The sequence below is a fragment of the Phyllostomus hastatus genome, unplaced genomic scaffold (assembly GCF_019186645.2).
Source record: "Phyllostomus hastatus isolate PE091 unplaced genomic scaffold, TTU_PhHast_1.1 phas_contig_948, whole genome shotgun sequence".
NCBI lineage: Eukaryota > Metazoa > Chordata > Mammalia > Chiroptera > Phyllostomidae > Phyllostomus > Phyllostomus hastatus.
Genome location: NW_025333993.1, coordinates 9453724 through 9479077, shown reverse-complemented (window position 1 = coordinate 9479077; position 25354 = coordinate 9453724). Strand labels below are relative to the sequence as shown.

At 53.6% G+C, this 25354-nt stretch overlaps 1 protein-coding gene across 11 annotated transcripts in view; it reads right to left on the bottom strand.

The window, feature by feature from the left end:
* SYNJ1 (synaptojanin 1) overlaps positions 1 to 25354 on the bottom strand; it is a 74442-nt gene that overhangs the window by 25160 nt on the left and 23928 nt on the right. For 7 of the 11 annotated variants that reach the window (XM_045852767.1, XM_045852772.1, XM_045852775.1 and 4 more), the window contains exons 7-18: positions 20303 to 20364; positions 19237 to 19333; positions 17967 to 18136; positions 16854 to 16935; positions 14243 to 14395; positions 11838 to 12003; positions 9782 to 9805; positions 7013 to 7204; positions 5426 to 5510; positions 1435 to 1575; positions 973 to 1165; positions 564 to 722 (exon numbers count right to left, since the gene is read on the bottom strand). In XM_045852767.1, coding sequence (XP_045708723.1) covers positions 564 to 722; positions 973 to 1165; positions 1435 to 1575; positions 5426 to 5510; positions 7013 to 7204; positions 9782 to 9805; positions 11838 to 12003; positions 14243 to 14395; positions 16854 to 16935; positions 17967 to 18136; positions 19237 to 19333; positions 20303 to 20364 — 1524 coding nt within the window. The remainder of the gene's footprint in view (positions 1 to 563; positions 723 to 972; positions 1166 to 1434; positions 1576 to 5425; positions 5511 to 7012; positions 7205 to 9781; positions 9806 to 11837; positions 12004 to 14242; positions 14396 to 16853; positions 16936 to 17966; positions 18137 to 19236; positions 19334 to 20302; positions 20365 to 25354) is intronic. The other 4 variants (XM_045852770.1, XM_045852773.1, XM_045852771.1 and 1 more) reach the window with 2 other exon arrangements.

The following is a 25354-nucleotide window of genomic DNA, read 5'->3' as shown; positions in this document are numbered from 1 at the left end:
GGATCTTCAGGTCAAAAATCGGCAGCCCTGAAGACAAAGAGACTGAAGTCACTATTATTGGAAAAAAGTTTATTCTTCGACTTGGGAGATAATCTTATGAGGACATAATATATTTTTCCTCCTGGGAAGTAATGTGGGTTTTCATTTCCTTTCCCTTTTTTTTAAAAGCATTGTAATTCTACACCTGTTAAACTGTAGATACATATTTATTAAGCATGAAGAGACCCCAAGAGATTGAAAAAAAGTAACACCGTGATTTTTTAAATAATATTTTATTTATTTTTTTTTTTATAGAGAGATGAGAAGGGAGAGAAAGAGAGTGAGAGAGGAACATCAGTGTGTGGTTGCTTGTCACGTGCCCCCTACAGGGGACCTGGCCTGCCACCCAGACATGTGCCCCGACTCGGAATTGAACCAGCGACTCTTTGGTTCGCAGGTCGGTGCTCGAGCCACTGAGCTGCACCAGCCAGGGCAAAGGCAACACCGTGACTTTAAAGAGCGTGTTGCATAGCCAACACCCCCACCCCCCTTCTCAATGCAAGCACCCCTCGGCGAGCACCCACCTGCCCGGCGTTCTTCTGGTTGGTCAGCTGGTCCCCCGCTGTGAGGGAGTCCCAGTCCTGCTGCCGGATCAGCTCTTTGACTTCCTCGTTCGGGAGGTCGATCCGGTAGTTGAAGTCCCCGCACCAAAACACGTAGTCGTGGGAAAACAGCATCCTGCCCTGGAAGCGAGGACGCGGGGTTTCACGCTCCCATCCGTCCACTTGAGCAATGTCTACCACTACCTCCTGGCCTCCCCCACCTCGCTCTGGGTCTTTAGCCCCGCAGGAAAAACGCACACAGGGTCGATTCAGGTGAGTGTTGCTGACGTTTCTAGGAACCACCTTAACCCTTCAGGCACCGACAGAGAACGTGGGGAACACTAGGGCAGTTTCAAAGCTTCGGCCCGAAGAGCCCGGGGCGGGAGCTCACCATAGGAAAGCTCAGTTTCCGGACTATCTCCGCAAAGTCCTCGTTCCGCTCCTTGACCTGTGACTGGCCGGCGGCGAAGTGGCTGCAGACGAAGCACAGGCTGGTGGTGTGGAACAGCATGCGGATGGCCACTGCGCCCTTGTTGCCGGCCGCGCCTCCCATGCCTGTCTTCACCGTGTCGACCGCCACGTCCCTGCAACACAGAGCCCTGAGGCGTCAGTGGGTCCCTCCCTGCGTGCCGGACCTCAGGAGTGCACCTTACTTGATTCTAGAACTACGCATAACGTGGCGACTGGTGGGCAAGCTGTGACACTGGGCTATTTTCAGTGTCTACTGGTGACTCTTCAATCAAAGGGCATCGGAAAACAGGCCCAGGTGAGAGCGTCTCCGGGGCAGCGAGCCCTCTGGGCCTCGGCCGGCGTGCGGGGGCGGGGGGCGGCCGCGGCGCGTGCCCACACTGACCTGACGAACGGCGCGTGCTGCGGCCGGATGAACACGAACAGGCAGACGCCCACCAGCTGCTCCGAGGCCAGCAGCACGTACTTGTGGTCCCTGGAGACGGTCTTCTGCAGCTCCACCGCCCACAGCTTCTGGTTCGTCGTGCTGCCAGGGCACACCGGAAAGACAGTGACAAGAGAGCCTGTTTTATGGGACAACGGGCACCTGCACAGTTACACGCTTGAATTCAATCAGGAGGCCGACAGTCGTGAAACCCACGCCAGCGGGGAAACCTGTATGCAGGCTGGTTTCTTGTTTCCCTTAAAAAGGAAAACCCAAAATTCAGCCCGGAGAACGCACGTTCCAGAATCTAACCTACTACTGCTGTGCAAAGAACTTTCAGCCTACTCATTTGTGAACGAGGGCTCACCACGTGAGTGATCTCACGCGTGTGCACCCTGCCTTTTCCTAAGTGTCCATTAGGGCGGCAGAGACGTACACGCTCCCAGACGCGTGTCTGCCCTTCCCCATTTTTCTGGATCATAACTAATACTTTAAAAAACGTGTGACAGAGGAATTTAGATACACACAGGAGAGACCATCGCAAATCACACCTACCACCCAGCTTCAACAGCGACCGGCATTTGCCCGTCTCCCCACCTCCGTCCCGCCCCTCTTCTCCTCGGGGCGGGGTGCACCTGGAGTATTCACAGCAGGTCGGAGACGCCGCCGGCCAGCCTGCAAGCACTGCAGGACGCGTCTCTGACGTGGGAGGACGTCGCCGTCACCCTCACATCGCTAACAGTGCCTTCGTGCGAGCAAACACGCAGCTCATGTGTAATTCCCCTGTTTTCTAAAGCACGCCTTCTTACGGCTGGTTTCTTTAGCGCAGGGCCCAAGCAAAGCCCACGTGTTGCATTTGCTTACTATGTTTCTGGACCCTCTCCTCATCTTTGACTTTCAACCCTCCTCATTTAGAAGCTGGGTCATTAGTCTGTGAACAACTCGCCAGCCCGGGGCTGCTGACAGGTCCTGGGGACCCCGGCCAGTCCCTCCGCCTCCCACACTGGTTCTACACCGGCCCGTGTCGGAGCTCAGGAAACACACACTTCGCTTATTTGTTCTGGCGAGAATAACCCCACGGGTGGGATGGCCGCCCCGCCTCCCGGCAGGAAGTACATGATCTCTGTGACGCTACCCCGATGGGCTGCTCCGGCCATGACAGTCCCAACCCCTTGTAACAGGAAGTCCCCCCTTAATCCTTCTGTCTCCTAAGGTTTTAGCATCCGCCGATGACCACTGCCTAGACTATTATTTCATCGGGGGCAGCAAAATGTTGATTTTGTAATTTCAGCATTTCACAGGCATTTGTAATAAGTTGGAATTCTTCTATAAAGGACACTTCTCTTAACTGTACAATTACCCTAAACACAGTTCACACAAAGAAGGCGGGATAAATGCTTAAGTCTTTATAAATGTCCAGAGTGGTAAGTTTGGGCCCTGGAGCTTCCCCTGGAGAGGAAAGGAAAAAGGTTTTTCCCCTCGTTCCGGGCCACAGAAGCAGCGAACCCTACGACGGCCTCACTCCCACCTGCCGAGTCCACCTAGCGCTCTGCGGCACCCACCCCCAGGCACAAACCCAGAGGACAGGGCTCTCAGAGGCCCGCCAGTCCTGGAGAGAGGCGGCTTCCATCGCCTCTGTCGGCTCCCGCCTCCAGCCACCCCGTCCATGAGCTCTCCCCTCAAGCCGCCAGAACCGCGCCCCCACCGCCACGGGCCTGACCATCCCCTCCACACGTCCGCTTGCCCCGGACGGCACTTCCTGCCCCTGACAGGCTGCAGAGCTCACTCACTGCAGCTGCCGTCTGTCCCCTCCCACGAGAACAGAAGGCCCACGGAGGGGGGATTTCTGCCGGTTTCATTTGCTGATGTACCTTTAGCACCTCGAGTAGGTGCTCAGTAGCTCCTGGCTAAACCAGCGGTCCCTGACCTTTCTGGCACCAGGGACCAGTTTCGCGGAAGACGGTTTTTCCACGGCCTAGTTCCTAATGGGCCAGGGACCGGGACCAGTCTGCGGCCTGGGGGTTGGAGACCCCCGGGTTGAACAAATGAAAAACCACCTGCCGAGGAACAACTGGACTGAACTGCATTTAGAAAACAACTAAGCAACCTGGTAGTGGGGCCCAAGAAGGCTGCCCTGAGACGCCATCACCGGCTGACTCTCTGCCACACGTAAAGGGCACCAGCCCTTTGCAGGCGGAGGCCGAGACGGCGCTCCGCCTCGGCGTCGGGGCCAGGGGAGCTGCAGAGCTCGCGTGAGCGTTCCCTGTGTGGTCAGCGTAGTTCCTCAAACAGCAGAATGAAGCTGGGTTTCCTCTCCTGGTAGGAGCTGCTGCTATTCACTTTGGCTACGAGAGAAAACGGCGTTTGCAAGATTGATACCGTACTATTTCTGCTCCTAATTTCATTCTGGAAACCTCTGAAAACGCCAGAGAAGGAGAGCAGCGCTCGACTCTGAAAGAAGGCGTCCTCGGTCAGCGTGAGGCTCTCAGGCTGTGCGTTCCACTCAGGTCACCGGTGTTTGCCATGAGGCTTCACACCGCAGCCCCCAAGCGTGCTCTGGGAACGCCCGGGGGCCCCCAGAGCCCAGGAGCGCAACGCCCTCTCCACAACCTGCTGAGACAGCATCTGCCCGCCTTGCCACGCGGACTACAGCCGTGTCGCAGCGTGAAAGTGACGAGGAGGCACCAGACTGTCCTGGGGCTCACCACAGTCCTCCCTGCCACGCACCCACCCCTGAAACACGCCACCTCATCCAGGGACAGCCCCAGTGGAGCAGCAAACGGTGACTCTGCCAGAGTCCAACCCTGAGTCACCTCCCTCTGACGCCTTGTGATGAATGGGAACCCCACAAAGCCCTCCGCTGCACCCTCAAATGTGACGCCTGTTTCTTGGAAAGGCACTTGACAGCTTGAGTTGAGAGATGAACTGCCCCTTTCTTCACGGAAAACAAGGTTACTTGAAAGAACGAATCACAGGAGGAATTAGTACTCAGACTCAGGTCATTCAGCAAACACTTTTTCTGGCCAATCCTATCTTTTCAAGGTGAACACATGATAGTATTTACTTCCAAAGGTAAAAAACTTGAGTTTTTAAGCAAAAGTGAGAATTTGGAAAGCTTGTATATGCTGTGATCGTGACAGCTTCCAAATACATAGAAGAACCTGCTGATGAGATCCGCGATGACAGCAGCCTAGTGCTGCTGTGGTGTGGAGTGACGGGATGTGTCACCGCCGGGATGGCTGGTACAACCCGGGGACGGCCGGTACAACCCGGGGACGGCCGGTCTGCAGGCGGACAGCACGCGGTTCCCACGGAGAAGGGAACATGGGGTCTGCACAGACAGCTCCCTGCCGTGGGTCCAGAGCCCACGCCGCAGCTGGGCTTTGGGAGCCCCCCGCCCCTCACTGCGTTCTGCTGCGTCTCAGGGAAGAGACTGTCTGGAGAGCCTGTTAACGTAGTAGCTCCATCTCCAACCACGTGCCCACACAGTGCTCTGCACACGCTGCAGCCGGAGCAGCGCATCACACCCGCCTGCCGACGGCGAGGGCCAGGAGCCCGCCGTCCCCGGCTGGATGCTAGAGAGACCTGGGGGACTGCGGACGAGGAATACACCCCCCTTCTCGGCACGGTTTTGTTTAGGGAAACATGCGTTCCTGACGTTAACACATGATGGGTACATGATTATTTCACAATGAATTAAATGCTTTAAATTTCCCACTTCTAAATTCTAACGTGATGAATACCAAGAGACAGAAGCCATATAAAGCACAGTTCTTCAAGACTTCCAGTGGTGTTCAGAGAGTAGGAAAGATCCCGATACCAGAGTTTGGGAACTGCTCCTCTACGGTCCACAAAGGGCCTTTCCGCACGTCCTCCCAGTCTCTCCCCGTGAGAACCACCTGGACCTGCCCCGTCCGCTGGGGGACCTCGGCGCGCCACCTGGCTGGCTTACCTGGCGTTCACGATGTTCCCGGCATTCAGCTCCACCATTTCTTCAAAGCCGATGGCGAAGATGTCAGTCGGCTTGCTTCTCTTATCTGCAATCAGGCACCCCAGACAGACTTTGAAATGCGGCTGCAGTCCAACGGTGCCCTGCCCCCGCGCAGCGCAACGGAGGCCTGCGCCAGCTCTCACGGAAACCCGTTTTCCTTGTTTTCAGTTTGACCGAGCTGACGCCGGAGGCCGAACCCACGAGCGGGACACAACAACTGCTTTAAACTGGCTTTCTGTTCAGGCGTCCTGAAATCGCTTCTTAAGACTGTTGTTCTAGAAGGCCCGTAAGTCCTCTCAGAAACCACTGTGAAGGACTCTGGCTGAAGTCCGCACCGCGGGCGGCCAGGCACGAGCCCCTTCTGCAGGACCGCCACGGATCCGCGCCGGGGCGGGGAAGTGGACGTCCGGGAAAGACGCGGACGGGAAAGGGGCTCAGACACCAGCTCGAAGGCGAGAGGGCTGCTGGGGGTTTCCCAGCTGCACTCGGGAACCGCGGGCTCGGCTCTGCGGGCTACTTCCCGGGCGGAAGCAGCCCAGGAAGCCGGGAGGCATGCTGTGGCTGGGACGCAGCCCTGGGGTCTGGCCAGCAGCACTCTCGGGGCCACTGGAACCGGAGAAGGGAAGGGGCTGCTCGAGACAAAGGGCCAGGGGCACGCGGGCGGCCCAAGTACTGGTTCAGAAGTGAGCATGAGCAGGGGCTGGGGAGAGCCTACAAACACCACCCGCCAATACTGAGAGACAAAACACAAAAATATGTGTTGACTGCTATTAGGTGCGAGGCTCATACACATATCATGCATTTAATTGTCACACACACACTTCAGAGTGGGATTGTTTCTGCCTTGTATTTATGGACAGGGAACGGGGGCTCTGGGGGAGAGGGCACCAGCCGGGGTCCCACACGAAGTGCAGCGCCGCCCAAGGACCCCGGCGGACCCAGGCTGCCAGAGCTCCGGCCCGGCCCCGCCACCACCGGCCGCCACTGGCCACGTGTGCGTGGGCGGGTCGCCCCCCTGGCCTGTGACACCGGACCGCACCAACGGTGCCTCCCACCATAGCAGGTGTGCCCAGAGGGTTAAATGAACAGGTGTGAAGTGCTAACAACTGTAGTGTTAGCTGTTATTTCATTACTATTACAATTATGTCTGCTCCTGCAAGTTAGGTTCAGGGTCAGACGTAGTAAGAATGTGGGGAAACGCCCAGGATGTGGCCGTGAGAGATGACTAAAAAAGGTAAAAATGTGTGGTTTCCTTTAAAGATATTTATTTATGTAGGGATCCTATTTCCTGAGAAATCAAATTATCAAAGGAAAAAGTATTTTGTTTTACCATTCTGTTTTTTTTTATGAAGTGGAAAATAAAAATGTAAGAATAAAAAGGATGTGAGCTTTCAGTAGAGGTCCGATCTATGAGGACGTGGGCCTCCAACGGCAGCCCGAGCTTCTCGGACACAGCACCGCGTGTGGTGAGGATCCACACCACCCCGTCTCTGGGTCACAGGGAGCCGTCGGGACCCGCCAGTCAAGTCCGTACCATCGAAAACCAACCTTGGAACTCCTGCACGCCGGCCAGCCTGGGCGCGTCGAGGAGCCAGTCGGTGAGCGTCTGGTTCCGGAACGCGATGCTGCGGAACTGCTTCCCGCCGTTCACGTTCCAGGTGCCCACGCACACGCGGGTTTTCCTGGGCCTGGAGTACTTGTAGAAGTTCTCACACATGCTCTTCAGGACTTTAGAAGAGGCTGACGAGAACAAAGCACAGCAGAGTTTTAACTGCATTACAGCAAGTGCTAGAATCGGTTTTCGCAACTGAGAGGCGAGGCCTGGAAGGCACCGTGGGCACGGTGAGGGCGGGCACGTGCGAGCTACCGCAGGGCCCAGAGGGGGCGGCCTCGGACACAGGGCCCAGCACGGTGCAATGGACTGAACGCAGTTTTAAAATATCAGCCACGTACACACAATAACCAAAGTAAGAAAAGCTACTGTGAAATTATTGTAGCAACATGAGACATGCAGAACAAACAGTTCTGCTTCAGTGAAATGCTGCACTGTTTTATAAGGTACAAAATTAGGGACAGTACAGTTTTAGAAATAAAGCAATCAACTTTCATGTAAGTTTCATTTAAAGGCTGGTAAAAATATAAATTTTGTTTCTCCCCAAACGAAAGCATTCAGGAACATTTACATTTAAGATTCTTGCTAAGGACAGGTGATTGATGAATTATAGCTCCCTGACGAAAACACCGACTACGGGTGTTAATGAGAGGTTGCAGAACGAAGTCACTGGTACACGCTTCCCACCTAACGCGGAGGAGAAGCAGACTCTGCGACTGTGGTCCGGGACGCCCTGAATGTGCCAGCTTGCCTTTCTGCACCACTCCCCTGCTTCCACTCCCTGCCCACCCGCTGCCCAGCCACGGGACTCCTGGTACTTTCACAAGGACGCCAGGCCTGCTCCCGCATGGGTGCCTTTGCACCGGCTGCCGGGGGGGCCACAGTGCCCCCCCTCGCCACCTGCAGGCCTCTCCTCCTCAGGGACGCTTCCCTGACCACCTCACTGAAACCTGCATTCTGTCCCCGACCTCCCGGGTCTCCCCCTTGCTGTGTTTTTCTCCATGCGCTTTGTCACCGTTTACAAGCTTGTGCGCGTTTTACTTATTTCTCCTGTGACTACCGTCTCCCTTCACGGGACTGAAGGCTCCGGGAGGGTAGAAGCACTGGTGTTTGTGCGCCGTGCCACCGCAGTGACTAGCAGTGCCGGCACACAGCACGTGCCCAGTGCCCAGTGCCCATAACCGCTGGACGCGTGGGTCTGCAGCACCCTCTCAGTCCTCGGTCTCCTCCTGCGTGTTTCCTGACCGCCACCGACTCCTCTTCCTTCTGAACCGCGCGTCACTGGGGCAGGTTGGATCCTCGGCACTTACAGTGCACAGACCCTTAAGAGAGCCCTCACCTACCAACAGAGACTGTGCACTTCACTGGCAGGACCCTGGCCAAGGGGAGAGAGTCGAAGCGACTCTCACGCCCGCCACACAGTGTGGTTTCATTCTCTCGTTTGTCTTGTGACACCAGGACGCAGCAGTGCGGTGAGAGGGTGGGGACAGAAAAGGGGCCCGCCCTCTGGGACCCGGGGTGGACAGGCAGGCTCCTTGCCCCCTCCCTGTCCGCGGGACTGCCCGTCCGGGGTGCCGGGCAGTGAGGCCAGGTGCTCTGCTCTGGCTGTTCCTCCACCACCACTGCTCTTCGTCCCTGAAGCCACTATCAGTGTCACGACTATGAAAACAGCTTCTGCAGTCCTTTCTAAATCCAATCTCAAGTTCTAGGGTGACCCAACAGCTCAAACTAACCGGCAGGACCAAGACAAATGGTGCGCACCGACAGAGTCAGCGCGCACACGGAACCGAGTTTTCCACGTCCCGTCTGGTCCTCGGCGGGCCGGCGCCGGCGTGCAGAGAGAAGCGAGCCTCTGCTCACACCCAGGCGCACGCCCAGCGCCCTGCTGTCCTTTCCGAGCACGGGCCTCGCTGCGAGACGCAGAGGCACAGCAAGTGCTGTGTGCCTCCCTGCTCCTCCGAAAACTAACCAGTTTCTCAGAACACGCAGAGCAACCGCTCCGCAAGGCAGATCTGAGGTGAAGGGAAACAAAGATGTCTTTTTCCACTAAATTTCTGGCAAGAGTTTAACTTTTGTTCCCTTGGCCACAAATTCACATTTCAAGACAAGATCACAAACTTGTTCAGAAAATAAGGGCATGGCATTCCTGTGAACAGGAAAGGCAAGAAAAGGATCACCTTTCAGTCTTACAGGCTTAACTCTTCTTTGTTAGCAACCCCGATGCCTTTTAGCCGACTTTGGGGCGGGTCTCAGAGCAGTTACAGAGAGCACCTCACCCACGTGGGGGGAAACCGAGGCGCTGACTTTCCAGCGCCGTGTGTGGGAGCCGCTGCGGGCTGTCACGGGCGTGCTCCGAAGTCACCCCACAACAGTCGCGTCTGAGCTCTTCCACCCGCGCATCGAACAAACTCAGGCTTGCCCCATAAATTGCGAAAGTGAAGTTACAACGAGGTGAGCTCTATTTAACTGGAATTAAACATTTGCTACAGGATGAGGAAGAGCTTTGCATATTTCCTTCTCAGTAGTTTTCGCAAACCTAAACTTTTTTCCCTCAGGTTGAAACAAGGAATCCTTTTGTGCTATTAGGGTCTGAGGGAAAAATGAAAGGAAAGTTGACATTTATATGGCTTTATCTGTTTACAACATCAACCTTAGAAAAATAGAGAAAACGTTGCTTTTCCACAGACTGATTTTCTATACCGTACCTGACTGTAATGTCTGCTCAGAAACTATGGATGCATGGAGGAGAAAACAGAGAGTCATTAGTAAAACAGCACGTGACAGTTAAAATCCAGGCTTGTGACAAGCATTCTAAGGTGGCTTCATTTCCTTCTCTTAAGTCCATTTGCTGACTTTATTTTCTCTGATGGCGACAGGACCCCTGAATTAAAAATAAATGGCAATAGCCGATGCGGGCCTTCGCCATCTGCGAAAACCCTGCCGTGACTCGGTGACATCAGAAGGTCCTGAGCCTGCTTCTCGGGCCACTCCTGTGCGTGGGCGTGAGTGCATGTGCATGTGCGCGTGCAGGAGATGCTGCACAGAACCCAAGGGGCCGGGGGACACTGGGCACACGGAAGGCACTGCCCTGATGTGCGCCTTTCGGAGTTCCTCCTGGGACTCACGGGCGGGCGGGCGGGCGCCGTCAGTGCAGTTGCCACAGCCGCGTGCGTGTCACGAACATCGCCGTGTTGGGAAGGCGCCGCCACATCCCACAGCCCCGGGGCTCACGGAAAGCACGGGTTAGGGCAAAACAGCCGCTTCGGCAGTGACACACCAAAAAAAGACAGGAACTCGCTAGAGACACCAGCCCCGCTTTACGCGTGGTGACTGGTGAGGAGTGCGGATGCTCCCCCGGTGTGCCTGCAGCACCGGCCCCGGGGGGGCTGCGGCGGCGGGGCGCGGGGAGCAGCGCCTGACTCTGCGTGGGACGTGGCCGCCCCAGCGTGGCTGGACGTGGTGCACAGCACCGTGGGGCCCGAGGCAGGGGCGCGTCTGAGGTGGGTGCATGTGTGTGGGTGCACATGTGTGGCTGCCCTGTAGGGCAGCTGTCCGTGTCTACAGGCGTCACTGCCCGCAGGAGCATGCCGGAGCTAAGGCAGGAGGGGCGCCGTGCCCAGAGTGTGCCATCCGCGCCGGGACAACTCCCACTCTCGGAGTGAGGGCTATGGCAGGACTGGCTGCACTGTTTTTAAGGCATGTTTTATGTATACGAAACTGATGGTCAAGTTTGGGAATCTTTTAGGTCCTCACTTTCCTCTTCTTTCCTGCAGGTGCTTACTTTGAACGGCTCTGAGTGATGCCTCTGTGTCAGGGGAGGGACAGGTGCAAGGAGGTGACAAAGGCAGGACAGCGCCCGCTGCAGGGCAGGTTTTGTTCCCCAGCTTCAGACCCCCGGGAGCTGACGGGACTGCTGCCTGCGGCCCTGCGAGGTGTCCTGAGGGACCCTCGGGCACCCCTGTGACCAAGGAACTATCTGAGAGCACAGGACTCACTCGGAGAGGAACAATCTCTCCTACCTGAACGGAAAAAACTCGGAGGTTTGGCTTGGAGATAACTGAAGAAATAAAAATGTTTAGAGTGCTGAAAGGTTAAAATAGAAAAAAATATGGAGAAAGGAAGTCTAATTTATTAAGTTTTACCATGAACGTTGAGTTTTCCCACTATTCTACTTAATAAATGTCCACTGATATGAGCGCCAATTCTTTTGATTTTAATAGAAGACACAGAAGACAACAGCTACCCTGAAACTCACACAGTTACATCCCATGTTAACATTGGGAATAATAGTGTCCAATAATAAGCAATATTTTAAATGATTAAAATGACAATATCTATTCAAGCAACAGCAATGAAAAGGTAAGAACAAGTTGCAGAAACTTCTGGGGTGATGATTAGCAAAACCATCAATACAGGCGCTGGCTCTGCAACAGGCATCTGTTTACTGCATCACTAGCTACCGAGTGCACCCCGAGCTGCACATCCGTCTGCAAAGCCCCGCCTCACCTGCAGTTGGCAATGCCCCCCCCCCCCCAGCTCGTAGCTCACTAGCACCACAGACAACATAAACATTCCGTAAGAGGTAAACTTCCTCTGGAGAATGCGATTTTTAAAAATCATATTCGTAGAATTCAGTACCCTTCCAAATCTATTTTAATCAACTGAACCTAAAAGTTATTTATGTCAATAAGTTTACATTTACTTCTTGGGCTTTTAGAAGAAATATACAAATAACAGAAAGTAAAATAAAAGTACGCATACCACGCAAACTTCCAGTAGTTAAAAGTGCTCGAGCTTTGTCAGCTAAATCACTATTTAGAGTATTTCCCAGGAGCAAAACATCAATGGCCTCTTGCTTGGAGCTGTCAAAGAAGTTATTTTGAATCGTTCTAGTAACAGAACGAGCACCATCTTTTAACTTTCCAGCCTGTTGGGGAGAAAGGAGCACGGACTTTCATTCTAAGTACTGTTCTTTTTCCTTGGGAGGTATTTTGAAACTTTAAGCTTTACATCATCTCACTGTAATAAAGGACCTCATCGTCTACTCTGGGTGTCAAATCATCACAGTAAAACGGGCCCGGGTGCCACTGTGCCGCTCCTCGTCTGGGGGGCCGCTCCGCACAGAGGAGGGGGAAGCTCAGTGCCACCCCGTGACCACCCACGCCGTGCGGAGCGCGGGCTCCGTGGAAGTACACTGAGTACACGTGAAACGAGGAGATCACTCCCTGCCCCCTGGCGTTCAGATCTGGGGCGGGCAGGGAGGGGAGCAGGGGAGACCGGGGAGGCCACACTGCACTCCCACGTCAGGGAAACTGCAGAGGACTCCAATAATAGGAAACAAAACTGAAGTTGTTCCCAAATAACTTCACTAGTCACAGCTATAACTGAGCATAAGACTGAAGGTCTAGTCTAAAAAGAAATTTATCATTAGAGTTCGTAAATATATATTACATGTAATAAATACATAATAGGTAATATTATGTAATATTACACAAATATAGTTTACATTTAAACTATAGTCTGTATATTTTAGGTCATTTCATTGCCTATGTACATATAAATAATAAAAACTATAAACTTATGCTAATTCTTATAGTAACAGAGTTTACATAACTTTTAATGAACATATATTTTACTCAGGCACATTAGTTACCGTAAGGATTTATTTTGATCTTATAGACTTTGATAGTTGTTTTAAAATAAACTCAATTTTTACCTTTTAGGAAAGTAGTTTTCAGTACATGATTTTTATTTCTTAAAGAGATAACCATTCTGAGGCTTAAAATGTTATTCTCTTCCACATGATTCCGTAAACAAAGGACATTATTTGAAAAGACACTCACCATTCACATTATCGGGCAATTAACCAAAAGGAACCCAGAGAAAGGGAGAGAAAGAACAGTTCAGAGGTTAGATTTTAGCTCAGCACAGACTAGCACATTCACACACACGAGTCCTAGCTGTCGGGTTAGAGACGGAAGGCGACTCACAACAGAGGGAACCTCTGCATTGTCTCAGTCGCTGCAGAGACAAAAAGGTAGGAATACATAAAAGAAGATTTTAAGCAATAGTTGTAGAGAATCAGGTTATAATAGCAAAAATTAGGTTCTTTATATAAAGAAGTAAGTGCAAGTTCAGCAATTCAGGTTTTTGAGAATAGGGATCACTTCAGAGAAAACGCTGCAGAGGTTAACGTACATGACTTCTGTAAACCAGACAAAAGGAACTCGGGCAAGGTTGGCCAGCAGTGCTGCAGGGGCACGGCACTGACTGAGGCCCGGGCGGGGGGGGGGGGGGGCAGACCGGGGAAGGGCGGGGACTCAGAGACAATGGGGGGGCCTCGGGGAGCCGCCGCACTCGTCACGCTGGGGAAGCAGAACGAGGGCTGTGAGGGGCACGTGCTCCCGTTCTGCTCTGGAGCCATCGGAGGAGCTGCAGAGGCAGCTGAGGCCGGGGCCTCAAATGGTCAACACTGTCTGTGAAACAATAAAAAACACCTCCAGTGCGCCCCCAAGCCCCCCGAGAGGGCCGAGCACTGGGGCGGCAGACAGTCCCCACTAAGGGCAGCAATGGGGGGGGCTCTAGTGAGGCGGAGGACTCCAATTAACCGAGTCCCCATCCGACGTCTGGAGCCTCCTCCTCAGGGTGAGACCGGGAAAAGGAGGAGCATGTGACCTCGGGGCCCTGACACCGCCGGGCTCCCAGCAGGTGTCGCTCGCACGCACGCTCGCCCGCTGACGTGCCGTCCGCCCGGCGATGCCGCCTGGCTGACACGCAGCAGGCTCCGTGGTAAGTGCTGGGACCCAGCCAAACAGGACAGGACCTTTGTCAGAAAGACTGTGGTTTTAAAAACCATATTTATAATCGAATACACAATATAAAAAGTGAAACTGGTACACAAGGGAAAAGCCACGGAAGAGTGGAACCAGTGCAGACCCAGGCCGAGTGGACAGGGTGGCGGACTGACCGGCCACGTCACTCCCACTGCCCCACCCCAGGGAGCACCTGCCTCCCGCTCACTGGTGCGCGCCGCCGCAGGAGGGGCGTTACGGAGGAACCCAAGCATGGGGGGACGGGTCCCACGGTCACGAAACAAAGACCCCGCCCCAGCCCCACCAGGCGAGGCGGGCAGGAGGGCCGCTGCTGTCGGCTGGAGCGGCACTCACCTTGGCCTTCCCCTCCAGGGCTCCGGTGCCAGCGTAGATCTTACTGATGGAGTCCCCGTTCACGGACCACATGGACCGGAACACTTCTTGAAAGCGAGTCACCAGCTGCGGCTTCTCGGCTAAGCCGAGAGCTTCCAACTGTTTCGCTAGCATCTAAAACAACAAAAGAGAAATTCTTGCAACTGCGTTAACACCTTCATTGTGATGTGACTTTTTCATTTTTGTTGTATTCTCCCATTACCATTAGCACCCCCCACACGCTCGTCCCCCTCCTCCCCGCCCACCCTGCAGTCACCGCACTGCTGTCTGGGCGTGACGTGACTTCGAGGACCACCAGAAGGAAACCAGAAGTCTGCACCCTGGGGCCCGGTGGGGCTGGACCTGACGTCACAGTTTACTAGGCCAACTGTGTTGTCTCCCACCGCTTCTATTTGTAAAGTAAAGGCCCCATCAGTGAGACTTACGAGCAACTCGATATTCCCATGTTGCAATAAGAACATCTTTCTGGTCACACATTAAAATTAATCTTATTAAAATATCCCTATAGCCCTGGCCGGTGTGGCTCAGTGGACTGAGCGCCGGCCTGCAAACCAAAGGGTCGCCGGTTCAGTTCCTAGTCAGGGCACGTGCCAGGGCAGCTGAGCAGAAGACAAGTATTCACCTGGTTTATTTAAATGTACGAGTGTATGTGCGGAACAGCTAAGTTTCTGCAGCTTCTGTATTCGGCTCTCTCGGTTTGGGTGGAGAGGTCAAGAGGGTAGAGGGAAAACAGAGCTGCTCTCGCAGGGTCACCAGGTAAAACCACCCTGGGGACGAGTGTAAAGGGCAACTGTGCGGGCATGGCGGCCAGGCCCCCGCAGAAACATCACGGAGAACAAGAACAGCGTTTACAACAGTTGCTGCTCTTGACTCCGCATGAATTTTAGCCTTGGTATCGGGCAGAGCCCAAGCGACGTGCAACCCTCTGCCCGCCTATTCTCCTGCTGGGAGTCCAGTCACACCGCCTGCCTTGACTCTCACGGAAGCCCCTCCTGCCAGGGTGTCCTCTGCTGTGTCTGCACGCGTGGGGTTACCCGCCACTCCACTCCTGTGGGATCGGAAGCGGAGGTCACACACAGGCCCCACACTGGGCTGCGCTGCCTGGGGCCTGACGCCGGAGCCGCCGCCAGCCGGCAGGGGCAGCGACACAAAACAGGCCCCAGGACACAGTCACCACAGACGCACCTCTGTCTCCAAGCAGTTGGGCGGAACTCGTGCTCACGGCCAGGGCGGTTCTGCCGCCTTTAGCCAGTCCACGTGGTAACCGTGGAACCGGTTCCTACGCGAGGCAGTGTCCTCATGCCTGACCCCCAACAGCGGACCACCAGCGAAGTCAGACTCTGAAAACTACAGCCTGCTTGTGCTCCGCTTCCAGTGCGGACTCTCGAGGGCTGCAGCACGCTCGCTCGCTTGCTCTCAGAGTCCGGGCGCACGCGCTCCGCCAGTCAGAGGGGGGGCTGGGGCACACGCCAGCCACACAGTAAACTCCGCCCCAGCGGCCAGACGCCTGCTTTGCCTTTCCTTTCCCCTGTCACATTTTCTAAATAAGTTGTAATAATAGATCCATGACAGACTTCAGTAAAGGCAAAACGATAACATATATTTAGTTACTTGAAAAAGACATTTCTGTAGCAGAGAACTCTACACACTGCGGCTTCATTCGGGAGACAGAAACCCCAGCTGCAGAACAGGTAACTAACCACTACTCTGGCAGGGGTCAGATCGTCACTAACGAGAGGAAAGAAGAGCAAGCTATCGGACTGGCCAAAGCGCCCACTTCCTTTTTCTCTGTGAAATAAAAGACACATTTTTCACTTTCGCCAATAACTGTACTGGTTTGGATATTTTGAGTATGTCAGCTCTCTCCCGCGTGGCACAGCATTGATCATCCTCAGTTACGGTCTCAGTTTGACCGCTGGCAGCTCCAACTGGTCTACCCGGCCCCGGAGCATCGTCCGGCTGAAACCTCCAGCACCAAACTTCGAAAAACGTGCCACTCTTGACACGTTCCATCAGTCACAGCACGGCACAAATCTTTTCTGTGTGTCTCAGTTGCATTTTTACCTTTCTTGAAATAAGAAAGCATAACATGCTGAAAGTGTTGCTTACTTTCTTCCATCTTCAGTGTTAAGTGACTACACAAAAATCCACAATTTTAATAAGTATTTCTAAATGCACACTGGTACGACAGCTGTCACAATGCAACCTAACAAAACTGTTTCGAATGAAGTTAAAGACAACTGAGCGCTACTAGAGCCAGTTTATAGGGGAAACGGCACTAACTTTGTGGCCACACCCCCACTTCTGCCAAAAGACGAGCACAAGAGGCCATTACTGGAACAGTGCGAACAGCAGGGGTTCTTCTCCAGGGGAAGTTCGGAAATAACAGAGGGAAACATGCAGCTACACCGGAGAGTATTTGGACCGGGCAGAGCAGACATTTCCGTGACAAGGGATTCTGGCAAACACGAAGACTGGGGGAGAGGAAGGCCTTTAAGGAACCCTGGCCTCACTCAGCACGCAGCCCCCCGAGAGAACCGCGGAGAGGCTCGGACGCCCGCGCCCACGTTACCTCCAGGCCCAGGAACGCCTGCACGCTGTTGGTCCTGTCCAGGCAGTCCAGGCAGTTGGTGCGCACGGTGCCGCTCTGACCCCTGCAACAGACGCCCCCATCAGGCGACTCGCGCGGCACAGACGCCACGGAGGGGACACAGCCGAGGGGAACCGAGGTGGTCGGAAGCTGGCACCTACTCTCTGCCCCAACGTTCACTATCGCAGTTTTCACACACGCAGGAAGCGATGGGAGGGTTTCACAGGGAACGACGCCCCATGCGCACCAGGCCCGGCCACGGCCGGCGTTCTGCAGCGTCCCCTTGGCCGCGTGCCTGCCTGGGCACCCACGCCCACTTCCCAGAACCAGGCCAGCCGCCGGGAGCTGAACACACATTCGGACTCAAAACACCCCAGTTCTTTGCACGTAAAAGACACCAAATATTTAAGGAATGAATTTTAAAGCCCTAAAAACCTGTTACCTCGACTGACTGTCCGAGAAAGTTCCTATAATATTGATACTAGACATTGGACATAGAAAAAACAAAAAATTTGAGTTTTGTTTGCTAAAGTTTGCCTCAACCTATATTCTTAATTTCAGTCTTTCAATACTTACTTTTCTCCTCTACTTCATATGCAAAAACTGAAGACTTAAATTACAGGAAAGCAGACAATAAGCAACGTCTTTCACTTCTATTTACATGCAGTCGTCCTCACAGAGGTCAGGAAACGTGAGGACCCCAGTGTCACAGGAGAGGCGGGACACTCCCGGACAACGGCAGCGGCAGGAACCCAGCTCCAGCACCGCCCACTCACTGGGGGGCAGGCTCACAGCAGGCGCCGCCCTGTCCTGGGGGGCGGGGCGGGGCGCAGCACCTGGCCCCACGAGTGCTGTCACTGACACACGAGAAACTAAGGACGCTGCTCGGCCCGCAGTGGGCACGCGGCAGCGCCAGCTACGACTACGACTTGGTGGATTCCACAGGGAGGAGAGAAGCCTAAGATTGGGTACACTCGTAAAGACACTGGAACCGTAAATTCTGACTTGAAAAAGGAAATTTTAGCTTTCCATGTTAAGAATAGTTTTACAATGGTAGCAAAGTTCCAATTTAAAGAAATGAGAAACAGGGCAAACCTTTGAACTTCACTTCCGTCAAAATAAAAAAATCCATAATCTAGAAACTTCTGGACTTGAGGTTTAAGGACACTGTGTAGTTTGTCTGCTTTTCCTCCTTTCACCATTTGGTGGTAGTCGAAATTCACCATCTGGACGTCCGTGGCGTGTTCAGACGCTTTCAGGTGCCCCTGGAAGTCGGAAGGCAGATGCTCGTCACGGTGCCGACAGAACGCGGCCCCGCCGCCGCCGCCGGTCTGAACGGACCCTGGCGGTCCAGGCTGCGGCCTCCGCACGGGCGGCCCTCCACGCCCTCCCAGCACTTCCGCCAGCACTCGCAGAGGGAGGGAAAGGCCCCGCGCGTGGCGCCTGAGGGCTCACTGCCCCTAAAACCCCGTTCCCTCCCTGCGGGGTTTGCGGGTGGGCTGCCAGAGGGCGTCAGTGACGTCCTCACCTGGTTCAGAAGACGGAAGAGTGCCTACCACCACTTCATGTGTTACAACCCAAATTTAACTACTAACTGCTTATGTCTATCACAGTCTCAAAATAAAGTAACTTATTTTTAAGACAAAGCCTATAAAAGATATAAAATTCATTTTTATATCTTAGTTCAATATATACAAACGTTTTACAAGTTTACCATAAAAAGTCATTCTCTAAAGTAGAATGTATGCATTACAAATATTTATTTCACAAGGTTACCACAAAATAGCCAAATAATTAATTCTGAAGTTCATTAGACTGAATTTAAGAAAATGTTTCTAACCATTTTGTCCACGCTTATAGTTCCATGCAACATCAGAATTTATATCAATTATTGATTCAGTAATTGTTTATGAAGACCAATTTTCTTTAGAAGTCAGGCATCTGTCTGGGGTATTTTCACTGGAAACTCCAGAATCTATCACCACGACGAGGTGCGCCCCCTGCTGGTGTCCCAGTGCATGCTCGCCCTCTCACGGGTTCAAGTCCAGGACAGGCGTCCAGGCAGCCGGTGAGGCAATGAGCAGAGGAAGGGGGAGCTGCCTGCAACCTTCCCACCGGGGCCAGGGAACGTTTTTTTTTTTTTTTTTTTTTTGACGGGGGGTGGGGTGTCCTCTGGTTCTCCACAACATAAATGAGCTCATTTTAGAAAATAGTGTCGATCACCTTGGAAGCTTTTAGAACCCCAAGTTCAGCAACATTACCCCACACTGTTCCCTAGCAGCCCCAGAGAGTCAACCAGGAAGTGGTCCACCTCCGGGGAGAATCCGATCACTCCACCACAGCATCTGTCACGCCCCACCCTTACCTGGAAGGCCTTACTCAGCATGTGTTCGCCTTCCTTGGACCCAAGCAGATTTATTATTATTTGTCTGCCGTACAAATTCTTGAGTGTTCTAAAATGCCTATTAAAGAGAGAAAGAAAATAAGCAAATGTCAAGTGACAAGCTAAACTTTTTTTCAATAAGCAGGAGTCCATTCCTGATCAGAACCCACACGGGAGCACTTTAGACTCACAGAACTGGCAAAACTGAACACAAACCCACTTGCGCACGGTCTCGAAACTCCGAGCTGATGCGAGTTCAGTGAACGCAAGTGCCTCTCTGCCCACCGACGCCGAGCCCCCACCGTGCCGGAGCCGTGGGCCCGCCGACCCCTCTCCTCTCTGGGGGCCTGGAACAGGAGCGGCCGGGCCGGGAGGGCAGCCAGGGCCGAGGGCCGAGGGCCGAAGCTCACACGCGAGGATATCACATCCTGTGAGCATTTAACCCAGTGCGGCTGAAATACCCCTCACAGAGTAATCGACGTGGCAAAGAAATACTAATAAGGCAATAGTAATTTTCTGGGGTTTTTTTTTTGCACTAATGTTTGAAAGCCAATGTATCCAGGGTCCGGCACCAATAAGGCTCCTGTTTTATGACGAAGTCATGAGCATGTCATTCTGTAACGTAACGGTATCACAGGCAAGCACACCATGTGACATTTTAGGTGCAATGTTCACATTAAAACCACAGATCACTACACGCATGTTACTACCCTCCCAGCCACACTCGAGCAGCCTCACTTCCGCCGGACCCTGCGTCTCACCCTCAGGGCACAGCCCGTGCTGGACCAGTCAGCGTCTGGCACTCAGCTGCTGAGCTGGGCGCTGCCCGGGGAGGGGCGTGGGGCCGAGACCGAGGCCCACAGGCCCAGCCAGGGCTGCTGCCACTGAAGTCCTGGCACTAGGAGTCCCTGTGTTCCACTTAGACTAGGACTCAGAAATGCCACTTAGAGCTGAAAGAGGTGAAATAAATCGGCAAATTCAATCGTAACTAGCCTCACTGCTTGGCAATGTCGACACTTAGGGCGCCAGGTAAAGATGATGGTCTTACCTGTCGAAAGCAGGTGCATTGGCTTCAAATCCCCTTGACATGCGGACGCGATGAGATCCCACCTAGGACAAGAAGAGTGTGTCTGGTCACACCAAAAGCCCGCGGGAAGGGGACGAGAAATCACTGTTTACGATCCGCAACAGCCCATTTGCTGGGCCGAACGCACAGTAGTAAGGCAGGTGATCGTCGTTCGTGACCTTCCCTTAACAAACAAGTTCCGGAAGTTTCTCCTCCCTTTTACTTTTTAAAATGCAACCTCGTAAAAAAGGAGCTAGAAGTTAGACCACTATGAAATACTTGTACACTAAAAGAAAACCTGACTTGTGAAGATATTTTTAAGAGTGCTTTCATATACATTACCTTGTTTTAAACTCAAACTGCATCCCGTGCAAGTCAGCAGATGTTACTGCTATTTGGGAAATAAAACACCAAACGCAGCCAAGTGAGACAACCTGTCCTCTCGGGTCCACACCGCTAACTCCAAAACGGTCTCCTAAACCCCCTCTTCCGAGCCGTCTGCAAGTGCAGTGTCTACGTCTTTTTTCCTCTGTTATGCCGAACTCTCTATTCACTTCTCCCTGACCCAAAGGTCCAACAAATCAAAAATGTCATTCCCAGGAAAAGAGACTTTCCAAAGTCAGTCTCACAGCCACACAGACTAGAATAACAGCATATTCTGCAGAGTGAGAAATCTGGGCCAAGACAGTGAAACAAGAAAGAAAGTATCTAACCACTGTGTCTTGTTCCTGTTTACAGCTGGGGCGGCAGAGAAGAGGCGGAATTGAGACGGCTGTAACGGGTGCCACAAAGGAACCGAGAAGTGAGACCAGGTCATTTCCCTGAACTTCACTTTTCGACATCCCCCTCTGAGACCCCGAGTCCCCAGCGTTCACTCTGGCTAACCTGTGAACACAGTGACCTTCGGCGGGGTGTGGCACGGAAGGAGAGCAGTCAAATCCACTGTGCAGCTCCACAAACAAAACCAGAAAACGGGCCCTGCTCTGCTCACCCAACCCCAACCTCGGTCACCATGCCGCCCTCCCCCTTCTGTGCAGTCAGCAGGACCATCTAATGGCTCTACCTTGATGAACGGCAGCTTCCCTTCAGGGCTTTTAGACAGAAACTGACTGGACTCACGACACATCTACATGAATTCAATGTCATCGTATACTACCTAAGGGTCCATATAAAATTTCCAGCTTTGAGGGGGTGCGCCCTAGGACATGAAGCATTCAGCACAACTCAGCAGAAGTCAATACTTTTTCTCTGGCGTGGTCTCAGGCAATTGCCTATAATTCGATAGAATTGCAAGACTTAGCATTTTGTTCATTAATATTTATCTTGCACAGTCCTCCCACCTGTCAGGGTGACAAAATATGGGCTCCCTGTTCTTCAGGTAACGGCTGTGGGTGTCCCCACCAGTCTGCGCCCCCCGACACATGACTAGTTACATCACTCTTACAGCAACATATTGGTTGGGCTAGACTGTGTTTCATTACTCAGCATTACAGAAACTAACTCTGCAATAAAAAGTTGTTCTGTCCACTGTGATAAAAGTAGCACTCCGGAGAGCTGTAAGGCTTTAAATAACCGTAAGTTTGCCCAATTGAAGAGAAAGGTGCCCCGTCGATGTTTTCAGGAAACCACTCAACTGGGAGCCACGAAACACCACGTCCCACCCCCACTGTTTCCTGCCCACGTGTCCCTGGAATGTGACGGAAGTCTCTGTGCGACACCCTACGAGGCGTAGAGCACGTGACTGACTGTCTTTGAGGACGAAGACGAGCTGCAGTGTAATGTCGCGATGCGTCAGAGCAGCACTGCGCATCGTGAACGCTAAGCAGCTTCAGAGCGAGCAAGCCGCAAGCCAAACGAGCGAGCAGCTGCTCCCGAGAGGAGTCTCACGGCGCCCCACGCTGGCGCGTGTCGGCATGCGCCTGCCCCGTGAAAGGCCGGACCATCAGTCGGCCTGCCCGCCTTCCCCGCCGCCTTGGAGCTTCTCGGGCACAAGGCCGCACACCTGTGCGGAAGGGTGCCCCCCCTGGAGGGACTCCGCGTTTAGTGATGGGCTCAGCGTGGGTGGGACTGGAGCCCGCTCAACGCAACCGGAGGGGGCTCCCGAGGCACAGTAGACCCGAACTGGGGAGCGGAGGGCTCCTGCGGGGGAAGAGCGGGGCGCGGCGCGGGACGGGCAGAGGAGGCCACGTGAGGACGCACGGCTGCCCAGACCGGACGGGCACAGCGTGTGCAAAGTGGGGAGGGAAGGAAACGGAACGGAACTGGGGAGAGCCGGGAGGGAGCCTGGGAGAGTCTTCAGGGCGACAGACACCAGGACGGCCTTCACGGGCGCTCAGCAGGAAGAAGGGAGAGGGCCCTGGGGAGGCTGGGCCGGGAGTCCCGGGCGGCCTTCGCCTGCTCAGGACCAGCTGCTTCCGGCCACTGGAGCAGGAGCCTGTATGGAAGAAGCTCCCAGTTTGCCTGGAAGGGAACGTGGTCGCAATGCAGATTCCTGGCCCCATTCTAAGAGATTTCATTTCAGTTGATGGGAAGTTGAGGCCGAAAATCAGCATTTGTGTGTGTGTGTGTGTGTGTGTGTGTGTGTGTGAAACTATAGGATTTTTTAAAAATTTTAATCATTGTTCAAGTACAGTTTTCTCCCTTTTACTCCCAATCCAGCCCACCCACCCAACCCTCCCCACTTCCCTCCCATTTCCACCCGCCCCTAGTTTTTGTCCATGTGTCCTTTAAACTTGTTCCTGTGAACCCTACCCATTCCCCCCTGAAATTCCCTCCTCTCTCCCCTCTGTTCACTGTCAGCCCGTCCTCTATTTCAGCATCTTTGGCTATATTCTGCTTGTTTCTTTGTTTTGTTATTTAGGTTCCTGTTAAAGGTGAGATCATATAGTATTTGTCTTTTTCACTGCCTGGCTTGTTTCACTTAGCATAATGCTCTCCAGCTCCATCCAAGCTGTTGCATAGGGTAGGAGCTCCGTCTTTCTTTCTGCTGCACAGGATTCCACTGTGTAAATGTACCACAGTTTTCTGATCCACTCATTTACTGATGGGCACCTAGGTTGCTTCCAGCACTTGGCTATTGTAAATTGTGCTGCTATGAACATTGGGGTGCATAGGTTTGGTGTTTTAGTGTTTTTAGGATATAATCTCAGCAGTGGAATTGCTGGGTCAAAAGGCAGATCTATTTTTAGTTTTCTGAGGAAGTTCCACACTGCTTTCGCAAATCAGCATTTTAACATCATGTTAGATGAGCCCTGGTTGGTGTGGCTCTGTGAATGGAGGACCGGCTGCAAACTAAAAGTTGCTGGTTCGATTCCCAGTCAGGGCACATACATGCCTGGGTTGTGGGCCACGTCCCCAGTATGGGGTGTGGGAGAGGCAACCGATTCTGTTTCTCTTGCACATCATGTTTCTCTCCCTCTCTTAAAAAAAATTTGTGTAAGAGGACCCTTCTATCACTGTTTGACTAAAACCGCAGAGGACTCGATGACAGAGGACCGGCAGGCGAGAGGCCGCCCAGGGGCTCCCACACGGGGCTGCTGACGGGGCAGTCCCCGGAGACCCTGACCTGAGGACCTCCCTGGAACATCCAGTTCCAGCCCCGAGAACACATAGGACACGGAGTCCCCGTGTACAGCTACTCTCAGAAGTCCCTGTCTGTCTTCTAGGAGAAAATTAATTTTTGGACTTGGGTATTTTCATTTTTAAAAATCAACATCTGCATTTCAGGTTTTAAAATCGAGTGCGCATTTCCATCCCTGTCTTACCCACTCTTGCAGAGCAGTGGGGGGAGTGAGAAAAGCATCTCACGACACTAACCACCCCTGCTCGGAGAAGGGCGGACTCTCAGAACTGCTGAGCAGAGCAACCGAGAACCCCTGACCCGACCCTGACCCACTGCACGGCCACGGGCTGGCGCGGTGACCACCAAGCGGAACTGGGGCTCTGTCTTCCTGCCTCAAAAATCACTCTCTCCATCCAAACAGGTATGACCGAAAACCTGTCATTCTCAGCGCTATTGGGAGCCGCCCCGCCTGGTTTCAGGAGCTGTGAACCACCGTGGCTAAGGCTGAGTGAGAGACATCGGGACAAAGAGACACTAAGGAGACAAGCTTATTATCTCCCTGGCAGGAGCGCTGCCCGCTCCTTGCCTGGCCCCCAGTGCTTGGTCGGTTAGCCAATGACGGGTAAGATCCCTCATGGGAGGATGGACCTCAGACAGGCACGATCACATGGGAAGGCCCTCAGGGAAAGACTCGGGGCTGTGGAAAATGGGGGTGATCGACCCCTGCCCCTTGGCTTTAACAAAGCCTGAGTCCTCATTCTGCCTGTGAGACATCCAAATCTCCTGGCTGCCTTTGTCTCCTCTGTCCGACTCAAGCCTGTGACAATGACAAGGGGTGGTGCAATCCACACTGGGGACTGCGGACTTCCTGGGATGATCAGACCTGAAAAAAGAATGTGTAAAATCGTGTGAAAGGTACTTTGCTGAGGATGCTCTTGATTAGACTATGAAGGCCCCGGGCAGGCAATGAATTTAGCCCCTTAAGTTCTGTAGTTTTTAGGTGATAAAACCCCAACTCAGTGTGAGCCCTTTTTAGCTCTTTGAACTTATCTACTTGTTTGACCCTCACTGCCAAGCAATGGTGAATAAGCTGTATTCGTGTTCTTACCCAAAACTCCCTAACGACAGCCTGTTCAGCAGCGGCGTGGGTGCTCTCCTTTGAGAGAGTGACCAGGCCGCTCCGAGGTGCCCTCCCCTTGAGAGCGTAGCCGTGCCGTCCCGATTCCTCCACAGGACTCGGTGGTCCATGTGAACGTCTCATGTACCGTCCGCAGCGCCGCACATACTGCCGGCCAGTGTCTGCGTCACAGCCCCTAGGCACACGACAGGAGGCGGTCGGACTGTCCGTGCGGCAGGCCAGAGCACAGAAGGAAGGAAGGAGGGGAGCCCCGCCCACAGAGGGCCCCTCCGTGTAACCACCCAGGACCCAACCCTGCTGAACCACCAGCCACTGCAACTCCGACCTGCGTGGT